This window comes from Diadema antillarum, unplaced genomic scaffold (genome assembly GCF_040938485.1).
Source record: "Diadema antillarum isolate AM-2024a unplaced genomic scaffold, OU_Dant_1.0 seq00002318_RagTag, whole genome shotgun sequence".
NCBI classification, from domain to species: Eukaryota; Metazoa; Echinodermata; class Echinoidea; order Diadematoida; family Diadematidae; genus Diadema; species Diadema antillarum.
In genome coordinates this window covers 70,260-89,222 of record NW_027272940.1, presented here as the reverse complement: position 1 = coordinate 89,222, position 18,963 = coordinate 70,260, and the positions used below count along the sequence as shown (strand labels likewise).

Below are 18,963 nucleotides of genomic sequence, written 5' to 3'. Positions count from 1 at the left end.
ATATAAATAGGGCCTATATAGGCCACCTATAGAGATCAGTGCCTTGCTTGCATAGAGCAAGGATGACCATGGAACCCGAAAGAGAACTTTCCACTTCCCTGCTTACAGTTACAGTGTTAATAGAACTTTACTTTTACTTTTAACAGGTGAAAAAGAAAAATCTTCTATATATGCATGGCTGGCGGCGCTACCTTGGGGGGGGGGGGGGGAGAGACATCTTAGATAACATTATTTTGGTGTCACTTCCTGGATTACTCGAGTCGTCTGACAAGCAATGTAAAACAAACAAACAAACAAAACCAGTCTACACATTAAAAAGTGGGGGGGGGGGGGGCAATATACAAGATTTGTGGTCAGACCGTATACAGTACATGGTGTCATCGATCTATGGACTTTTGTAGTAGGTCCATGCACACGCAATGGGGAAGCATATCGTACCACTCTGTCGCAGGCTTATTACAAAATTACAGTGATCTTCAATAATAGCAGGGAGGCAGGGGCGGATCCAGGAATTCTGGAAAGGGGGGGGGGGGGACAACTAATATTTCTGGTGCCACTTCCGGGTTTCATTTTTTTTTTCTTTTGTTTTTAACGAAAAATAAAGGGGGCGTGCGCCGGTTGTACCCCCCTCTGGATCCGCTACTGGAGAGATTAGTTCGTTTCACCTCCCTGATAATAGCAAAGATCCTATAGGCCTACTTTGTATACATTTATATAGGATCTTTGATAGATATGCACACCATGTACCAGGGAGGTGGAAGAACCACCCCCCCCCCCCCCCCCCTACACCATGCAGCATGAAGATTGAAAAAGGACAAAGAGGGCGACTCCGCAACCTGCGAACAGTGTTGTCGTATCCTAGGTACATTATAGGTCACGTAAAGAGTTCATCTCAGGAACTCTCGAAAGACATGTATGATTCGTATTCTTTTGAGAGTACAGTATACCGTAGACAATACGAGTACATTTTGTATTGTACTATACCTTTGCTAGCACTCGAACTCCTCCTCCGGCCTTCTAACGTTACATGAGTTCGGATACCAGCGTATACTACTTGCATTGTACAGCTGTGACTATTGAAGCCTACAAGGATTCCAAGACGGGAGATCAGAGAAAGAAGGCACAGCGATAACTTTACGCCATGTCTGGGCCACAAGTTGACGTAAAAAATGTCGATGGCTGGATCGAAGAAAACAAACAATTTTTTCTGCCACCTGTGTGCAATAAAATGATGTAAGTGTTTTCTTTGAAAGTGTTCCTTCTAGCTCTAGTACGACTTTTTTCACACACTCCGGTCTTTTAACACTTTATGACTTCAAATCTTAATAGTTTCTGGGAGTAGAAGCGAGTACGGAGTACCGATCGAGTCCTGCTAAGGTAAGTGGTGTGGCGAGGGCTGCGCCCCGGGGGCCCGGTGGATGCGCGCCCCTGGTAGTTCACTGGCACTAGGTCAGCCTGGCCTGGCCGGTAGCCCGACCAGACGCTGTGCGACACTGTGCCTTGTTACATGGCCGGCGGGTGACCGATGTGATGGAGGCCGCGCGAGGCCTAGCTAGCTAGGCTAGGGCCAATGCTGATGCTGTAAGTTGTTACAGCGGTGTACAATGTAGCAGTTCCCGGGGAAGACAGGAAAATCCGGCTACCCGGAGGAGTTTTATTACCATGTAATACTAGTTTTAACCAACCCACGCACGGTCACCCCAGCCCAGGATTGACATGATTGAGGGAGGACTCTTTCTTGTGAAGCCCATGGACCTACTACACATATGGACCATGAACAGAGGTCTTTCTTTGATCCAATGTTCACCACCGCCACCTGATTATGTGCATCTTAATGAGTACATTCAGACGTTTGGACAATGACGATTGTGTAATCGTGCATCATCACTGACAAAAGAACCCGGTTTCCCTCATTTCGGTCCTATTTGGCTGAGGTGCCTTTTCAGACTCAACTGCCTTTGAATAAACACCAATGATGGGGAGCACCAAACCTGAAACAAGGACAACTTTTGCGTCACAAAATTGGTAATTACTGAAGCGGCCACTTGCGGCCATGCATGTAAACATCCCTGAATGGCAAGACAAGCATGTCGTCTACTGTCACTGCCCATGTTTACTCTGAAACAATGTGATATGTGCGACAAATGGGGAAAAATAGATTACATATCACAGTCAATCTGCTTAATTAGTTGCTTTTTCTTGTAAAGTACTTGCATTTCGCAAATGAAATTGCTTTAGTGATGATTTTGCAATATACACTACAACTGCACATGCATTTTTCTTGATTTAAGAGAGTTATTAGCTTCTGCGCATGTAGTTTTTAGATTTCTCAAAGCGCTGTCTTGTTTTTATCCAGGCTGGCTGTCGGTGGACAACACTGGATCAAAGCAGGAAAGCATGTTCAAAATGTTTTTGTGACGCTTTTGACAGAAACAGGTGCACGAATTAATTAACGAGCGATGAATGTCCATGTGTTGTAGGTCCATGTGAAGCCTGACGTCGTCTCCGCGGGACATATCCCCGACAATAAATACATAGCCTAGGGGCCTACTGATCTTTCAGCATGTTCAGTCAATTCCCGAGACCTGGAAACCCAACCATTGATTTGGAGTCTATTATCATTTGGACAGTGACTGTGTGTATATTTATTATTATGTTCTTGTCCATTCATTTATTCTGTGTATTGGCTGTGTTCTTTTCTTTTCCAACTAGTAATCACTGTCTTCTTCTCCCTGTACTGTGCAGAATCTCCTGAGTGCTGATACTATACTCGCAGTGTTTACACATCACAATGTGTAAACATTGCTGGTTTAAATCCTAACCTTTTATTTATTCACCTTGGTTTGCTCAATTATAACATTAGTTTGTGCTGAAGTTTTCTATAGCTTTGGCAGGCATCTCACTCAATCTATCCTTCAGTATCCATTCATTGTGCTCATAGTACTTACAGACTACTGTAAAAGTGGTTTCATTCGCAGTGGTTTTATTTTTGCGCTTTTCGCGCTTTGAGGTTGAACCGTGAATTTAACATCACGTGAAAATGTTTTGAACTCGCCACTTGTTACAACGCTATTGCACACATGCACACACAAAGTTTCCGCGCATTGAGTGTATTGATGGTCAACACACACACAGTGATACCGCGCAATGTATTGAATTTTTTTTTAAATTGCATTTATTCATTTCATTTCCATTTACATGTACATTGTATTTTACATTGCATTTTTGCATTTGCATTTACATTGCATTGCATTGATGAAACATATTGACACATAATATTACAGTAATATAACAGCATGAATTAACAGAATATAGAGTTACTATACAAAATGGAAATGGGGTGACCCAACTAAAAGCATAGCTTGTAAAATTTGTAGGTCACCATTCAACGAGTAACGTTCATAATTATGTACAGAGTGATTGAGAATATAACATATATACAGACTCCTGAAACATATGTACAAACACTAGTGTAGGTACAAGTATGTTATAAAGTACTCGAGAGACGGGATTTTAGGTAAGCCCGCATTTAATTTTAATTTCTATTTAATAAATAAAAGAAGAATTGGATTATAGTTGGGGTTTTCATATGCAAAATAAAACAGTTTTTTGCCGACTGTGAATTTACAGATTTTGCCGACCGCGAATTTAAACACACGCGAAAAAGTCGGCACCGATGGAAACCGCGAAAGTATCTGTACGCGAAAGAAACCACTTTTACAGTACCACACACTTCACTTCTAGTATGCTCATGCACATTAATTGCAACACACAACACACACTGGCACTTGAATCATTGGCATTAACTGTATCACTTATTACTAATCTCAATCTAAGCAAGTGGTGCAGGATATTCAACTTTCTTACTGTAGATTGGAATGGAGTATTTTTAGCTGTACATTGATTTAATGATAATGTAGTCTATAACCTACACTGTACACGTACACCCCAACACAGCTGTTACTAGTTACAGCACCCCACGCCGGGCCGGTGTTAGTCTACATCATGCCTACCAGCAGTACCATGATACGCCAGAGGTGGACTGTACAGAACAGAAAGAAGAAGAACAAGAAAGAGAGTGTGTTTTTCACTTGTATGTTATTTCAAGCTTATTCAGCAGATCAAGAAGAGATACAGAATTTCACCAGGTTGTGTCACTCACCAATCTCCACTCCAATGATTTTATTGCTTATAGTACTATACTATGTACAAGGCATATTGTACAAATGAACTATGCTGAGTTTACTGAGAATGGGATGAGAAAGAAATAAAACCAAGACGATACAATTTCCTTGAGTTAGACCGATCGTATATCTGTCTCTCTGTGTCGGGTTTCTTATCTAACATTGGTACATATATTTATATAACATGGTCAGCCCCTGAAGATATAGAAGCCCAACAAGAAGAGACAGATACCATCTGTAGTCTATACTTGAGTATGCAGGGACTTCTTGTACGTTTGGTGTCCTTCTCCTATGAGGTTTTGAAAAGAACTCCCCCTTCACCCCAAACCATGTTCTTTGTTGTTTTTGTTTGAAGATACATTTAAGGTTGAATACTTATACCTTTATCTTTGTCAGTAACTTCACATTAAAGCAATAATTTTCAAAAAAAAAGAAAAAGAAAAAAGAAATCACAATTTAGCAATTGATTATTCTGGAACAAGGAGCAAGCAGTCTGCTCACACAAGGTTGAGAACACCCTGTGCAGAGAAAAAAGAAAAGAAAAAGAAAGTTGGTTTCATTCATTGTAAAGTTATGCCCAAATATACCTCCGCCCCCATAATATACAAATGATGCACAGGATAGAGTGTGTTAGTGCGCCTCGTGCATGTCGCACCATTGTCAATACTCTCAAGCGCGCCGCACCTTCACTAACGCCACGAAATAATCCTGTGCATCATTTGTTTTATAAAATGGGTCGAAAACTAACAGCATTATTCACGTACCTTTGTGGGTCAATACCAGTCAGCAACATGTAGCACTCGCTCAAAAGTCAAGATGTCCGAAGATGTTCGTCCCAAACATTTACGCACGTCGCACTCGGAAATCCCGCACATAAGTACTGTACGTAGAGTATACGTACGCCACGTACTGTTATGCACAAGAAAGGCCGCCGGCTGTTGTGGCAGCCCGCGGCCCGAACTAGAAGTTGTTTACAGGATTGACAGCGCGTATAGTAGCGCGTGACGCACTTGTAACAACTGATTGAGTGCGCACTGCTAGTGTAAACATTGTGACGTACGTCAGGCCAGGGAGGTGGAAGAGAGACTCCTCTTAGTGCATACCTGAAGAAAATAATGCACGCACACGTGACTCATTTCAGCGCTTCCAATTGGCTACATTCTTGAACCCATTTTATAATCCTACATATTACACTTTGGTGCACCCTTCCCTTGGCCACACTGTGTCTTAAAGGACAAGTTCACCTTCATAAACATAAGGATTGAGAAAATGCAACAATATTAGTAGAACACATCAGTGAAAGTTTGAGGAAAATTGGACAATCGATGCAAAAGTTATGAATTTTTTGAATTTTTGTGTTGGAACCGCTGGATGAGGAGACTACTACAGCTTGTGAGTCATATGCGTACAACAGTATAAAGAAAATGTAAAAGAAAATTCAACATATTTTCACTTTTTTCGCATAATAAAAGAGCACTTGACTTGCCTCTTTCTAAAGGCAGGGGGAATGATATTACCCATAACATTTGTCGGTAAGGAGTCAGGGGAATGTGTACTTTTTTCAAAAGATGGAATTTTGTGAAATTTTCTTTATATTTTCCTTATATTGTTGTACGCATGTGACATCTAAGTTATTCATACACTGCAGTAGTCTTCTCATCCAGCGGGTACTGCACAAAAACTTCAAAAATTCATAACTTTTGAACGGATTGTCTGATTTTCCTCAAACTTTCAATGATGTGTTCTACTAATATTGCTACATTCTCTCAATCCTTATGTTTATGAAGGTGAACTTGTCCTTTAAATCATAGGCTTATTTACTGGGGTATTCTACCACTACACTGGAGAACAGTTGTGGGGTAAATGGACTTTCAGGGGTGCCTCTGGGGCAATTTTGTTACAGAACTTATCAGAGATCTCATAAATTTGACTTGCAGAAGCCACATCATGCTCAAATGTATTTATTTGTAGAATCCATCAGACAAGCATAATTTTGTAGAAGTGCCAACCAAATTAGACACAAAACAAAATTATGGGATTTCGGAGTTGTGTCTTTTACAGCATGCTCTTAGTGGTCACAACCATGTGCAATTCACTTTTGCAGGTGATTGCACTAAAGACCATACACTATTTGTTTTATACAACACATTGGACGTCAACAGATGTGGTCCACACAGATCCTTGAATTTTAGCTAAGAGATGACACCATTTTCCTTGAAAGGTGACTCAGTAGCACAGTCACAGTCAGCCATGTACACATAGTATGGAACAGTTTCTGATGAGCAGACATCAAGAATATTTGATGCATGCTTATAAAGATGGTACCCTGTTTTAGCATACTTTTGTAATGACATTAGTGCATAAGGAAATAATAAGAAGGGGGGGGGGGGGGTGTATGACTGATATAGCGCCTGCTCAGTTTGACCTGGAAACTACCAGGGCACCGGAATCGTGATTCAGAATAAAACTGACTTCCACTTTAACTTTTTCATGACAGCTGGTCTAAAGAAGATCCATCAGTTTGTGCCATGGCTATTTTCATTCTATATGCTACTTGCATGCAGCGGTAACTTTAGTTCAAGTGTAAATTGAGAAACAGAGAGAGGGAGAGAGAAAGAGAACATTGCTCAATACCTGCTGTTTGATATACCATTATTTGTTTTCTTTCATTGTTAGGCAAGCATGACATTTAATTGCTTTAGCCTCAGATCTGCAGATAAGTCCCTACCTATAGTAATAGTGGAATACAACTTTGGTATGTTGCTCCTTTGCTTCTTCTTTTCTTAAATATAATGCCCTGATAATAATTCAACGAAAATCAGAAAGGTATATTTTATGTCTGCACATATATTTGTGCCTGTGTTTGCATGTGTATGCCCTTTATTCATCTATCTAAATCTGATCTTGTCATAGGTACCAAGATGGACAGATGAAAGCCTTTTTTGTCGGGGGACCCAATGTGAGAAAAGACTACCACATTGAAGAAGGAGAGGAGGTATGGTTTGAAAGCTTGTAAGTTTATGGACTCAATCACCCCATTTGGGGTATGTAAGTTGAAAAGCAACATATATACAAAATATGAAAACATACACAGACATAATATGTACAGAAACGTTACAGGCACTGCCAGAGAACACTAAAACACAAGCTCACAGATATACTACAAAACGTCCTACCATAGGCCTTCCAACTAACTGTAAGAGTGGAAATTTTTGCGGTGTTGAAATTTTCGTGCATTTCGCGCAACCAGAAGCTGGCGCGAAAATAAAAGTGCATGAATATATTTGCGTGCCATATGTTCTTGTAGTTGGTGTCTTGATTCCACAGAATTAAAAAAATGCGAAACTCGTCTTACCCGGCCAAGCGCGAAAAATTAGTCGCGTAAAAATATCCACTTTTGCAGTAGATCATCTTTAACTGGAAAAGCACTCTGAGAGTGCAGACCTCCGCCAAGCATGCAGCTCATTTCCACCACTGATCTTGTTCTTCCATAGAGATATCAGTGATTTCCACCCATAAGTACTTATAAGTCGCCCGATTTCCCAATATAGAAAAAGCCTTTGTTACGTCATAAACCCTCAGCTGCACGGCGCGCCTCGCCCTAGCAGAAACTAGAGCACGCACTATAGTGCACGCAAGCAAACCTCAAATACACGCAGCCTGAACTCCCAAGTTCAATGACCCTACCTACCAAAATATCAAAAATCCTTCATAAATTCCCCCAAAATTCTCAGATTACTACCAAAGGTTAATCGTTTGTTACTTGTGTCATTCTCAACCATTCCTGCAAGTTTCATCCCAATCCGTTAACTACTTTTTGAGTTATTTTGCGCATGGACAAACTAACGAACTAACTAACGAACGAACTAACTAACAAACAAACCAACGGTAACGAAAACATAACCTCCTCCCTTGGCGGAGGTAATAATCATGTTTACAGGATTAACAAGAGGGGGGTGGACTGGGAATCAAGATATAGCCTAAATTCACTGGATAGACAATTTACATCCAAACTGAAAACTTTGAATATTTTGTTAAGTTAACATTGATTTCCCATCAGCTGAATTATAAACAAAGAGCACTACAAATTCATTGCAAAGTTTCTGCTGGTACAGTAATTGAGAGTTTCCTTGAGACATGTATGGATGCCAGTGTTTCCAAAATCTAGTTTGTATATGAAGTAGGCATTTGTTTTCTATCACATTCATGCATCCATTATTTAATTTTAATTAATCAATTTATTAGTGCCTTAATGCAGTCATCACCTAAACGTTTAATAATAGACCTGACATAGTGTGACTAGTATGCTGTTAATTTACAGTGATGCAAAATCCCCTGTATTTAGAAAATACAACCTCGGGTAGTTATAACACTGAAGCATTGGTTCAGGCTAGTGTTTGCTGAAACCTAGCCTAAACCTGTGTACCTCACTTGATACATTAGATGTAATTGCAATGTGCATTGGAGTATTCTTGTATGTAACTCCATGCTCTCTGTCACTGTTTCCTACACATGGGGGTAGGTAACATTGTTCAGGCACCAAGCAGCTTCTGGCTGCTCTGTTTCTGGGTCAAAGTACAGACATACAATGTGTCAATGCATCAGGCATACACTTGCAAGTGGAAGCAGCGCTATTCACCTATCAATAAGATAGTAGCACTCGGGCTCCACATGGTGCTGTATGTCACGTCAGTTTTTACTATTTGCTCCCCTGAGGAAAAAATATAGGATAAATACAGCACTTTTAAAATATCCATTTGTGGATATGTGTATTACATTTGTGTAATGAGAACATCAGTATTCCTTCTCAGTTTCAGTTGTTTAATTGCTATTGGAGACTCTGTTCAGTACATGAAAAACAAAAATTTTTCATAGTTTAGACATGTTTTGTTTATGAACAGTACCTGTTACTATGTGAAGTTGCTCAATTTCCTTTACAATGGCACTGCACATACCTTAGTCATACTACTGATTTACTACTGAGCTTTATACACATTTTTATGTGTTTGTTTTTCCCTGGAACTGATAATCGCCTTTCCTTCTACTTGTTCTGCGTGAACACATTTCAATACTATGACTTCAGTTCCCATGCATGCATGAGTGATTGTCCTCTTGTTCAAACCTCTGAAAGTTTACTGACCAGCTGTGATGAACCTCCCACTTTAAGTGGGAATGCATTCAATATGAAAATGTGAGAACACCAATACAAATACACTCATCTGATACTCTTATATCATTGCCTAAAAGCAGTTTCCCCTTTGAAGATAAGGTTTCCGTTGACATTGTCTTCTGGATGTTTAATTTTTGTTAGTTTTGCTTTAATTTATTTTAACATTGTGTTGCAGCTCTTTTACATGAAAACTGGAGACATGTGCCTCAAAGTTGTGGAACAGAACAAGCACAAAGATATCCACATCAAAGAAGGAGAGGTAAGCATAAAAGAGAGGGGGGAGAGAAGCATGTACAAATGAGTGGATCAAGTCTAACAAAGAGATTGTACCTTTGGTAGTTGTGATGACCTGGATTGCATATGTATATCCACTAGTCTCTTTCTGGTAGTATCATTATAGGAAGATTTAGGAGAAGGGGGATCTTACCAATTAATCCCTAGAGTTGGATATTTCATGTATATATACTCAGTATCCTTTGCTGAGCTGATGTCAGATGTTACTTTTTTTTTTCATTCCTCTCAAAATACAGTTTATTTTTGCATAAGCCAAATCACTTCTATAATTCATTCTGTTTCAGTGATTTGATGTATTTTGGTTTGGTAGAATATCGGGTTTACATTATGCTCCCAGTGGCCATAGCAGCCCCCGTTTGCCTGAAATGCAGTGCGCTGTGGAATTTTGGCCATTTTTTTCTTCATATTCAAGTTTTAGGCTTCTTTCTTCACAGCTTAGTCTTCTCTCTTTGTATTGTACGTACCTGCAATAATGTGTCTCTCAACCCATTTTGGTATGGCCTACTAGGTTTCCCATCTGTGCTGTGACTGCTGTGACAAATGTTTTGACAGTTTAATAATCGTGCTCACTATCCACAGCTATCACAGCCTGTCACATTTCACTTCAGCCCATCCCTCCCCCCCCCCCCCCCCCCCCCCCCCGTCTCTCATCCATCCCGCTTTGTCTGCATTACCTGAAACATGATAACTGTGGTTGCTAGGAACATAATGTAAACCTAGCATTAAAGAAAAAAACCCACTCAATGCTAGATTTAACAGGGCAAACAGCCCATGAAATTACATTGTATGTAATCATGTGACTGTGACTTTAATATTGATACTGTAATATCTTGTAACTTTTTTTTTTAGTGTTGATGATAATCTTGTGCTATTTTACTGTTTATTTTTTCTTGCTCTATTTTTCTTGTGAATGTCAACTGGAGCGTGGAGTGGAATTTTCCCTTTATCTGTGCTACTTCCGTTCCCTTGTACAGATTTTCCTGCTCCCGAGCTGTATCCCTCATTCTCCTCAGCGGCAGGCTGAGACAGTTGGCCTGGTGCTGGAAAGGGAGCGCACGAAGGACGAGAAGGATGGACTAAGGTAAGGCTGGGAGAAAAACAAAACAAAATCCTCTTGTTACTGGTAGATATGCATTAACTTTGTGACAGTCTTAAAGGTAAACAGTTCCCTTTCACAATCCTGTTGCCCTATTCTGCATTCTCCTGTAAAGCATTTGTGTCAGACAGCATTTGTGATCTTACTTACCTGTGGCAACTTGTCATATAGCAGGGAAATTGAAGGAAGGTTCATTGTCTGGAAAGACATGAAGTTACTGTAAAGTAGTTTGTGATACTGCATATTGTCAATAGAAGAGTTTTTTTTTTTCTTTTTGAAAAATATCTAAACATGTGACAGATCCGCGGATGATTTATTTACAACGATTGTTCTATGAGAAACATACCACAGCAAAAATTGAAATTTATCATTATTATTATTTTTTTATTATTTTTTTTTATTTTTTTGCAGAGGACACTCTGGGGAATAGGAATAGTCATGCAGAGAATGATGGTGTTCAGAAAAATGTTTTGCTTGTTATGTGCATGTCTATTTTGCCTGTTGCTTACATTCTATTTGTCAATTAGGTACTACCAGGAAAACTCTCTGGACAGACTGTACGAGGAGTGGTTTTATTGTGAGGACCTGGGCACACAGCTTGCTCCAGTCATTAAGCGTTTCTTTGCCTCAGAGCAGTGCAAGACTGGCAAACCCATTGAAGGTAACCCATGTCATATTCTTACCATAGCCACCATGTTTGGGCTATTCTCAACCATTGCTAAAGGATTCGAGATATCGGTTGTAGTCCATTTACACTGCGTACATGTCTGTTCAAGAATTCACCGTGATCAATTCTAGAGCAACTAACTGTCCCTCAATTCAATAATGTATCCCATGTTATCTATTCCATCAATGCTGATTTTTGAAGATACAGTTAAACTCGCCTAAGTCGACGTCGCATATGTCGAATAATCGCGCAAGTCGAAGATTTTAAAAAGTCCCGATTTTTCCCCATTGACTTACGTGTATCAATTCACTCACAAGTCGAATATTTTAAGTCGAATACTCGCCTAAGCCGATGAAATTCCAAGAACACTTTCACGGAACAACCATTGAATTCACTGTGCCTAAGTCGAATAAGATTTTATTGTGTAATAAATCACTGTCAAAATCATGAGACGCCAGTTTTTGTTTACATACAGTATATACAAAAAGAAACTTTGCGTTAATAAACATTAACATTTCATTAACGCAAGCGGTTTCACCTGAATCGTTATTAACGCAAACTAACGATCGGGAAAATTAACGTTTGTAGTAACGATCCCAAGTGTAACGATGTTTCGTTGACATTAACGATAGGTAACGCAAGAACTCACGCGAGATTTTGGTTTCCGTTACCCAGACCTGGTGAAAGGATGACGTAGCCCCTGCCGAGTGTAGAGATCTATGCCTTATATACTTAGCGGAGTCTTCTCGCAAATCGAATCACGATTTCGCGAATGGTTAATATGCGACCGGGGTCACCAAAAACGCACGCCGGGCCACCAAAAAAAAAAAGCTGGATGCTTGCCTTCAGTTTTGGAAATGAACAGCGGTAACAATCGGCTCCATAAGATGCTAGAATAAATGTCAGATGTTTGCTCTTAATTTTGGAAATGAATAACGGTAATATTCAATGTGGATAAAGTGTCTTGCTGAAGGGCAAATATCGGGCACACCGCTCCAGCTCTCGGCTCCAGAGTAGACAACATACATGTACATTATACATGTGTACGCGTGGTGTAACTGTAAGTCGATTTTTTTTCGACTTACGCACAAGTCGAAACTCGCCTAAGTCGATGTGTTTTGCTCAGGCCCAAGAAGATCGACTTATGCGAGTTTAACTGTAGAAAAAGGCAAAGCAAAACTAAGGTCTCTGCATATGTATATTGGAACCGAACCTATGGCTTATGATTGTAGCATTAAAAAAAAAGAAGAAACATGATATGGTACACTAACCAGAATGTGCGTAGGTTGGAAATCAGCATAGAGATGCACACCAGTAAATGTATTTGCGGTGGACTCTTATTTTTCATCATATATTGTTAGCCATTTAAGCCATTCATAAGTGTATGTTCCCAGTTGATGTTCTCAGTTGCTGCATCTGGCTGCTAGGCCCTCTTCCAAGAACCCTTGTTTGTCAACACTTGTATCATGTTCTTACTTTCTTCCATCCCCTTTTTTCATGACAAGGGACACTTCTGGAGAAACCACCTGTTACCCAGGATGTGGAGCGCAAGCTTGAAGATCCTTTCAGCCTACAGGAGTGGATTGAGAAGAACAGGGAGGAGATTGCAAGCAAGGGCTCAAAGACACTCTTTGGTCCTAACTACCAGTTCAGTGTAAGTTGCTAACAAGTCTCTGTGTTGTTCTTCTGGTTAAGTCTGCCTCCTTCAATGAGCTGAATATTCTTGCAGACTGTCACAGTCTATTGTGCAAGAGGTGTGTCATATATAAACATTAGGGAGCTATAGATCTGTGATGGGAACATTACGAGGGCAAAAAAAAAAAAAACTGTTCTGTGCATGCGCAAGACCACTTATCAAAATGGGTCTCACGTCTGAGTTTTCACGACGGTTCTTGGCCACTTTAGCGTCCGCTCATTTTCAAGATGCAGAGAGCTACTTGATGCCATTATGATGTCCACTCTCTGTTTTGATCAGAACTTTCACATGCCACAAACAACAACTGGGACACTATTTTGCTTTTTATAGGCTATGTCTTTACAAAATCTAAAGCTACTTTGCAACATGACGCAGGGGGAGGGGAAAACGCAATGCAAACGTCATCTTAGCGTTTTGTGTCGCAGATCTAAAGCTCGCTGTTATGTGACACATGGGTTTAGTCAAATACCAGTCAACAAATGGGTGAGCATGACCATGGGAGAGTGGAACACTTTGTCATGTACTCCCTGTTGAAGCACATTTTCGTGGCATATGGCAGTTGTTTTATAGTACCATCAATAGGATCTGTGTGTGTGTAGCATGCTTTGCAGACAAAACAAACAAAGCAGACAACAGAAAAGTTAGGATCATACCACAAAAATGTGGTAAAGGGAAACTTTGTGGTAAAATTGCAAGTTCTGAATGTGTTTTTAGGCAATCTCTATTTCAATTTTCGTAACTAAGTTGAGGATGAGCATTATCAGAATGAATACTTGCCTAACTTGTTTCGTATAGTATATCAGTTGGTGATGCTTGTGAGGAGTGATAGAAAACATTCTAACTTCAAGGTCTGAAAGTCATTTGGGAGATGCTGTAAGTCTCTCATAGGGTTCAAATCTGACATTCTGATATTCTTTCTGTGCTAGTCCCATCGTATAGTGATGTAAAAAGAAAGGACTTAAAACTTGACCCAGAGTAAAGTGCTATCTAGCATGAAAGAAGCTGTGGTTGTAACATATAATTTTGCTCCCTATGGTGTAAGTCTGTCATAGGGTTCAAATCTGATATTGTGATATTCTTTCCGCGCTAGTCCCATGGTATAATGATGTAAAAAGAAAGGAATTAACTTGACCCAGAGTAAAGTGCTGCATAGCATGAAAGAAGCCGTGGTTCTAACATATCATTTTGCTCCTTGTGGTGTAGGTGGTGATGTGGGGAGAAGGCGACGAGGCAGGGGGATGTGAGGAGGCTGAAATCTGGCTGTGGCAACTGGTGAGGCCAAACTTTGTCCCTTCATTTATACCCTCTACCCTGGATAATGCCAAGGGTAGAATCTTTTTTGTTTTGTTTCATTTTATTTTGTTTTCTGTTCGTGTATTTGTGTGTTTCTTTCAACTTGTTTTGACAACGACTAAGTGTTCTCAATCTTTCAGTGGGTCCATTGTAAATGCATAGGTGTTAAATGAAGGTGTTGTTGCTGAAAATGATGTCAAATATTTAGCATGGTGTATCCCTCTTTAAAATGATATGCTGTTCAGCTATTGGTCTTCAAAGTATCATGTGATCAAACATAACGTTGTTGTGATCTTGATAATGTTGAAAACTAAATGCAGATGGAGAATAACGTATTATGTTCTGAGAGCAGCCATGCTATAAATCTGTGGTTTTTCATCTTTAGTGTGTATATTGATGTGTTGTACTAACATTACTGCTTTCACTCAATCCACATTTACATTAGGCTTTGGCTTCCTTTAAGTCTTTGTGAGGCATGGCACATTACAGGTCTGAATAAGTTTTGCGTATTTTACGTGTTACCTCAATGTGACCTGCAGGAAGGGAAGACTACCGTGGGTGTCGGAGATGTCAAGGTGACTAAGCACGAGCTGAATGAGGGACACTGCATGCTGGTGCCAAAAGGTGTCATGTGAGTACAGCCAACCACTCTTCAGCATGCCAACTTGTCTTGTGAATTATTTTGAATAACTTACTGAAAGTGAAGTTTGTCATTCTGTTTTTGAAGTTGTTGACAAAATATTGCTCTCTGTTACACAACAAACAAATGTATATAAGCAAGATATTGCTAAATATACTTTTTGAAAAGAGATTTTTTTCATCCCATTTTGTCACTATGGCTCTCTGTTTGTGAATTTCTCCACTTGTGAGATGTCATATGAGTTCTAATTCACAACATGTGTGGTATGTGCAGTAGATATCATAGAACTGTTTGCAATCCGAAATTTGATTTCAGATGCATTTCAAATTGATGAACTGGCGTAGGGTTTTGTTTCTTCCGACACCATACTGTGGTGTCCCAAGCATACTGACTTCCAGGTGCTGAGGGTTAAGTGAGACAAAAGCAGAGAGTGTGTATGTGTCTCTGGAATTTTAAGATGACAATCTGATGACATCAGTAGCTATGCATTCTTTTTGGCCCCCTCCAGGTATAATGCCAAGCGCGAGAAGGGCTCCCTCTGTCTCGTCTGCTTTCAAGACCCTCGCCGAAAGAAGGAGGTGAAAAATGGCAACGTGGAGCAGTAGTTTGCACAAGTTCTGTCTGGCACATCTATGTTCTCAAGACCCTTGCCAAAGGAAAGAAATGAAAGATTGTAATGTAGAGCTGTAGCTTGCAATGTGGATTGAAGAGCATGTCTCAACATCTGTGTAGGAATACAGCCACAAGTTGAATTTGGGTTTTTAAGAATGCCAGAAAGCCCTGTCATAATAGGCTCACTTACTATGAAATACCGCTTTTAAAGAGACAAATTTGATGGTTGCGATTTTCCAATACTGTATTTAGAAGGTCCTCCTTCTTAGCAAGTTTACGAGGAGCTACTGGTTATAGAGAAGTAAAATCAGCAGTCCCAGTGACCTTGTTATAACTGGTTTTCCCTGTATTTGCCTTACTAGGCAAATCTACAGATACATCATGACCATATGTGTCTCTTGTGAAAATACAGAATGAACTACACTTATTTTGCAAAAAAAAAAAACCAACCAAACAAACATATAAACTTGAGTTGAATGTAATGTAACAAGAAATTTGGAACTGCAAGATTATTATGATTCTTTCATTCAATTAAATTGTGTTCAAAATAGAAAACAAAAATGTTCACATGTAGCCCTAGAAACTGTTGCTACAATTCAACCCTTCTTGTAATTGAGAGAAAATTGTCATGTTTGTGTATTTTTGTGTTAAAAAAGGATATATTGAATGCATTTGTAGTTAATTTCAGATTGTGTTTTAAAAAAAATCTAAATCAACTGACTTTCTGTTGTAAATGTCAGTGCACCCCACTCTCTTCCACACATGGAATGCAACAGACCTAGCAAGGTATTCATTGTGTTTTCTATCTACATGTGAGTAGAAATGCCCACTAGACCCAGCAAAAGAATTGTTCGTGCCTTCTCCTATGACTCTGTGTGATAATTGTAGTTTGTAGGTACACAGCATGGCGTGGTACTGAGCAAATGACCCTTGTACAATACACACCTTGTATTGTCTCTTTACCTATTGGTGTAGTAGACATGCAGTGTGTGCCACATGTTTGTGCGTATACAATGTGTACAAGATTCTAGATTGGTGTAGACTCGTATTGTGTATTGACAAATCAGGCATTTCTGATTTCCAATTAATCTCACAATGAACATACATGAAAGGTGATGTACAATATGCAAACTCAGTAACATAGAGCAAAATAAAGCAAATGCAATCATTGATATTGAAAGAAATATCTGAGAAGTATACAATGTGCTAAATAGTTTGACCCATTCTGTTTCATTGACTCATATAGAGAGAATTGTGCCCTATAAAAGCATGTGGAAATGCCCTTAAATAGCTGGGTTTGGATTGAACTTCCCGCATTGCCCCAGTTACTAGTGCTATAACAATGATGTGGACTTAGTGAGAATATTCTGGCAAATCAACAGCAGCAATCAACAGCTTTGATGTGCAACAGTACCACTGTGAATTGTTATCTTTTCTTTCCTGTAACATGTTAACAGAGAAATGGTGAATGTAATATGTTTTAATATGTGTTTATGTGCAGCTGTAAGTGGTGTATCCCTTCAAAAGGGCCAAGAATTAAGTGGTTCAGTATCACTCTACTTTATCATGAAATTTCTTGGAGATACTTTGTGTGTTTTCATTGTCCAACAGAGAAGTTACTTTTTTTCTCTGTCCTTGTTACAAACAAGAATAATCAAAGATTAATCAGTTCATGCAATTTAGTGGAAAGCTTTGTTATACGGGTAAACATTCCAGTAATTTAGTGAAAATATGTTGACATGCTACATTATTCATGGTTGAGTATCTTTATTTTTTGGGGTATGGGAAAATTTCAGCATTCGCAAAATACATATTCAACAAGCAATAATATTGTTTGTAGTTGGTCTCATTTTACATTTTAAATGGAGTGGTATCTTGTAATAATGGTCCACATTGCTGACTAAAAATTTGTTGAAGTAGAGGAATAATTATGTGAAGAGAATCACTGAAGTTATTGGTTATTTCTTGGAGAGATAATTGGGATAGTGCTAAGTATATTTTTGACTTGATTTTTCTGTTTACCACTAAACCTGCCTGGTTTATTAATCCATGGTTCTGCTTGCTGATGTAGCTTCTTCAGTGGTGGCACTGATCGTTCAGGGGTCGCGCCATTATTAGATCCCAAACACTGCCAAATATACTCTGTATTATCCAGACATGGGCTGGCACACAATTGTATGTGGATTTTCATCACAAAATTTTACTGAAACCAAACAAGACAACAATTGGAGTAAAAGAAGTCGGATAGAAGTGTCAATTATTATAATACGATGCATATTTATACTGACCCTCTTCCTACAATGCTGTTGCTAGAAGGAAAATTATGCCATATGTGCCTGCTTCTCTACAAACTGAAAAAGTCAAAAACACATAAGGGGTATTGTTATACATCTTTCATATTATTTCATATTATATCTGCATCATGTGCAGTGGCGGATCCAAAGGGGAGTGCACCGGGCGCGCGCCCCCTCTTTATTTTCGGTTAAAACAAAAGAAATATTTAAAAAAAGGGGGTGCATGTGCCTCCCATTAATTTTGGAAATGTGCCTCCCTTTTACGGAATTCCTGGGTCCGCCCCTAATGTGTATTTTGAAACATGCAAGTATGTAAAATCAATGTGATGAAACAGTAGTCTATTGACAATTGCTTATGTGCACAGCCAATATGTCTCGGTAGAAAGTGTTGTGCTGATATGGATATCTCACAGATGGCAGCAGGTCCTGACATGACTGGATAACCAGGGGTTGTCCTTATACCTATGTACATTTTACACCCAGGCCTATAGATAAAACATGGTGTTTGAGTATGTATGCACTAAGCAGGACTCAAAGTAAGGATCCTCTGTTCAAAGTGAAAGTCTACTCTGCATTTTAGCTGACCATGATAATTAGAGTAGTTCAAGTTTCTTTAAGATTGGACACAGAATAAGGAGATAATGTTTAACTTGTTGCCATGAATAGTGATATCAGTCACAACTATCAAATTAACCATGGTGGATGAGATGATGATGTCATTGCCTTCTAAAGATGTTTATTGGTTTGTTTGTTTGTTTAAATATTAGAACCATCATGTATGGCTGATACTTTACCCCAGTGGGATTGCCAGGTGTCATTGCATGTAGTGAGAATGCTAGTGTATTACACATATTTCTTAGCGATTTGGTGTACATGTATTTTTATTATTTTGTGGTTTTTTTTTTGCACTGACCACCTGTGCTAATTTTATTGATCTTACATGTACAGGAATGTGCAGGCAGATCAACACAAGGCTGCTCAGTGTGTTAGTGTTTAGTGTATACAAGTGTCCTGAAA

At 39.4% G+C, this 18,963-nt stretch overlaps 1 protein-coding gene across 1 annotated transcript; it reads left to right on the top strand.

The window, feature by feature from the left end:
• Positions 1-864: 864 nt before the first annotated feature.
• On the top strand, positions 865-17,634 carry LOC139714570 (3-hydroxyanthranilate 3,4-dioxygenase-like). Its single transcript, XM_071626261.1, has 9 exons — positions 865-1,233; positions 7,098-7,179; positions 9,530-9,613; positions 10,623-10,729; positions 11,272-11,405; positions 12,917-13,065; positions 14,311-14,379; positions 14,940-15,031; positions 15,549-17,634. The coding sequence occupies exons 1-9, from the start codon at positions 1,142-1,144 to the stop codon at positions 15,643-15,645; spliced, it is 906 nt and encodes a 301-aa protein (XP_071482362.1). The 5' UTR covers positions 865-1,141; the 3' UTR covers positions 15,646-17,634.
• The last annotated feature ends 1,329 nt before the right edge of the window (positions 17,635-18,963 follow it).

What these genes read in the sequence shown, in the direction of transcription:
- LOC139714570 (XM_071626261.1), top strand. Translation starts at nt 1,142, where the DNA reads ATGTCTGGGCCACAAGTTGACGTAAAAAATGTCGATGGCTGGATCGAA. An exon ending in ACATTGAAGAAGGAGAGGAG is followed by an intron (nt 7,180 to 9,529) that starts GTATGGTTTGAA and finishes ATTGTGTTGCAG; the next exon opens with CTCTTTTACATGAAAACTGG. An exon ending in AAATCTGGCTGTGGCAACTG is followed by an intron (nt 14,380 to 14,939) that starts GTGAGGCCAAAC and finishes TGTGACCTGCAG; the next exon opens with GAAGGGAAGACTACCGTGGG.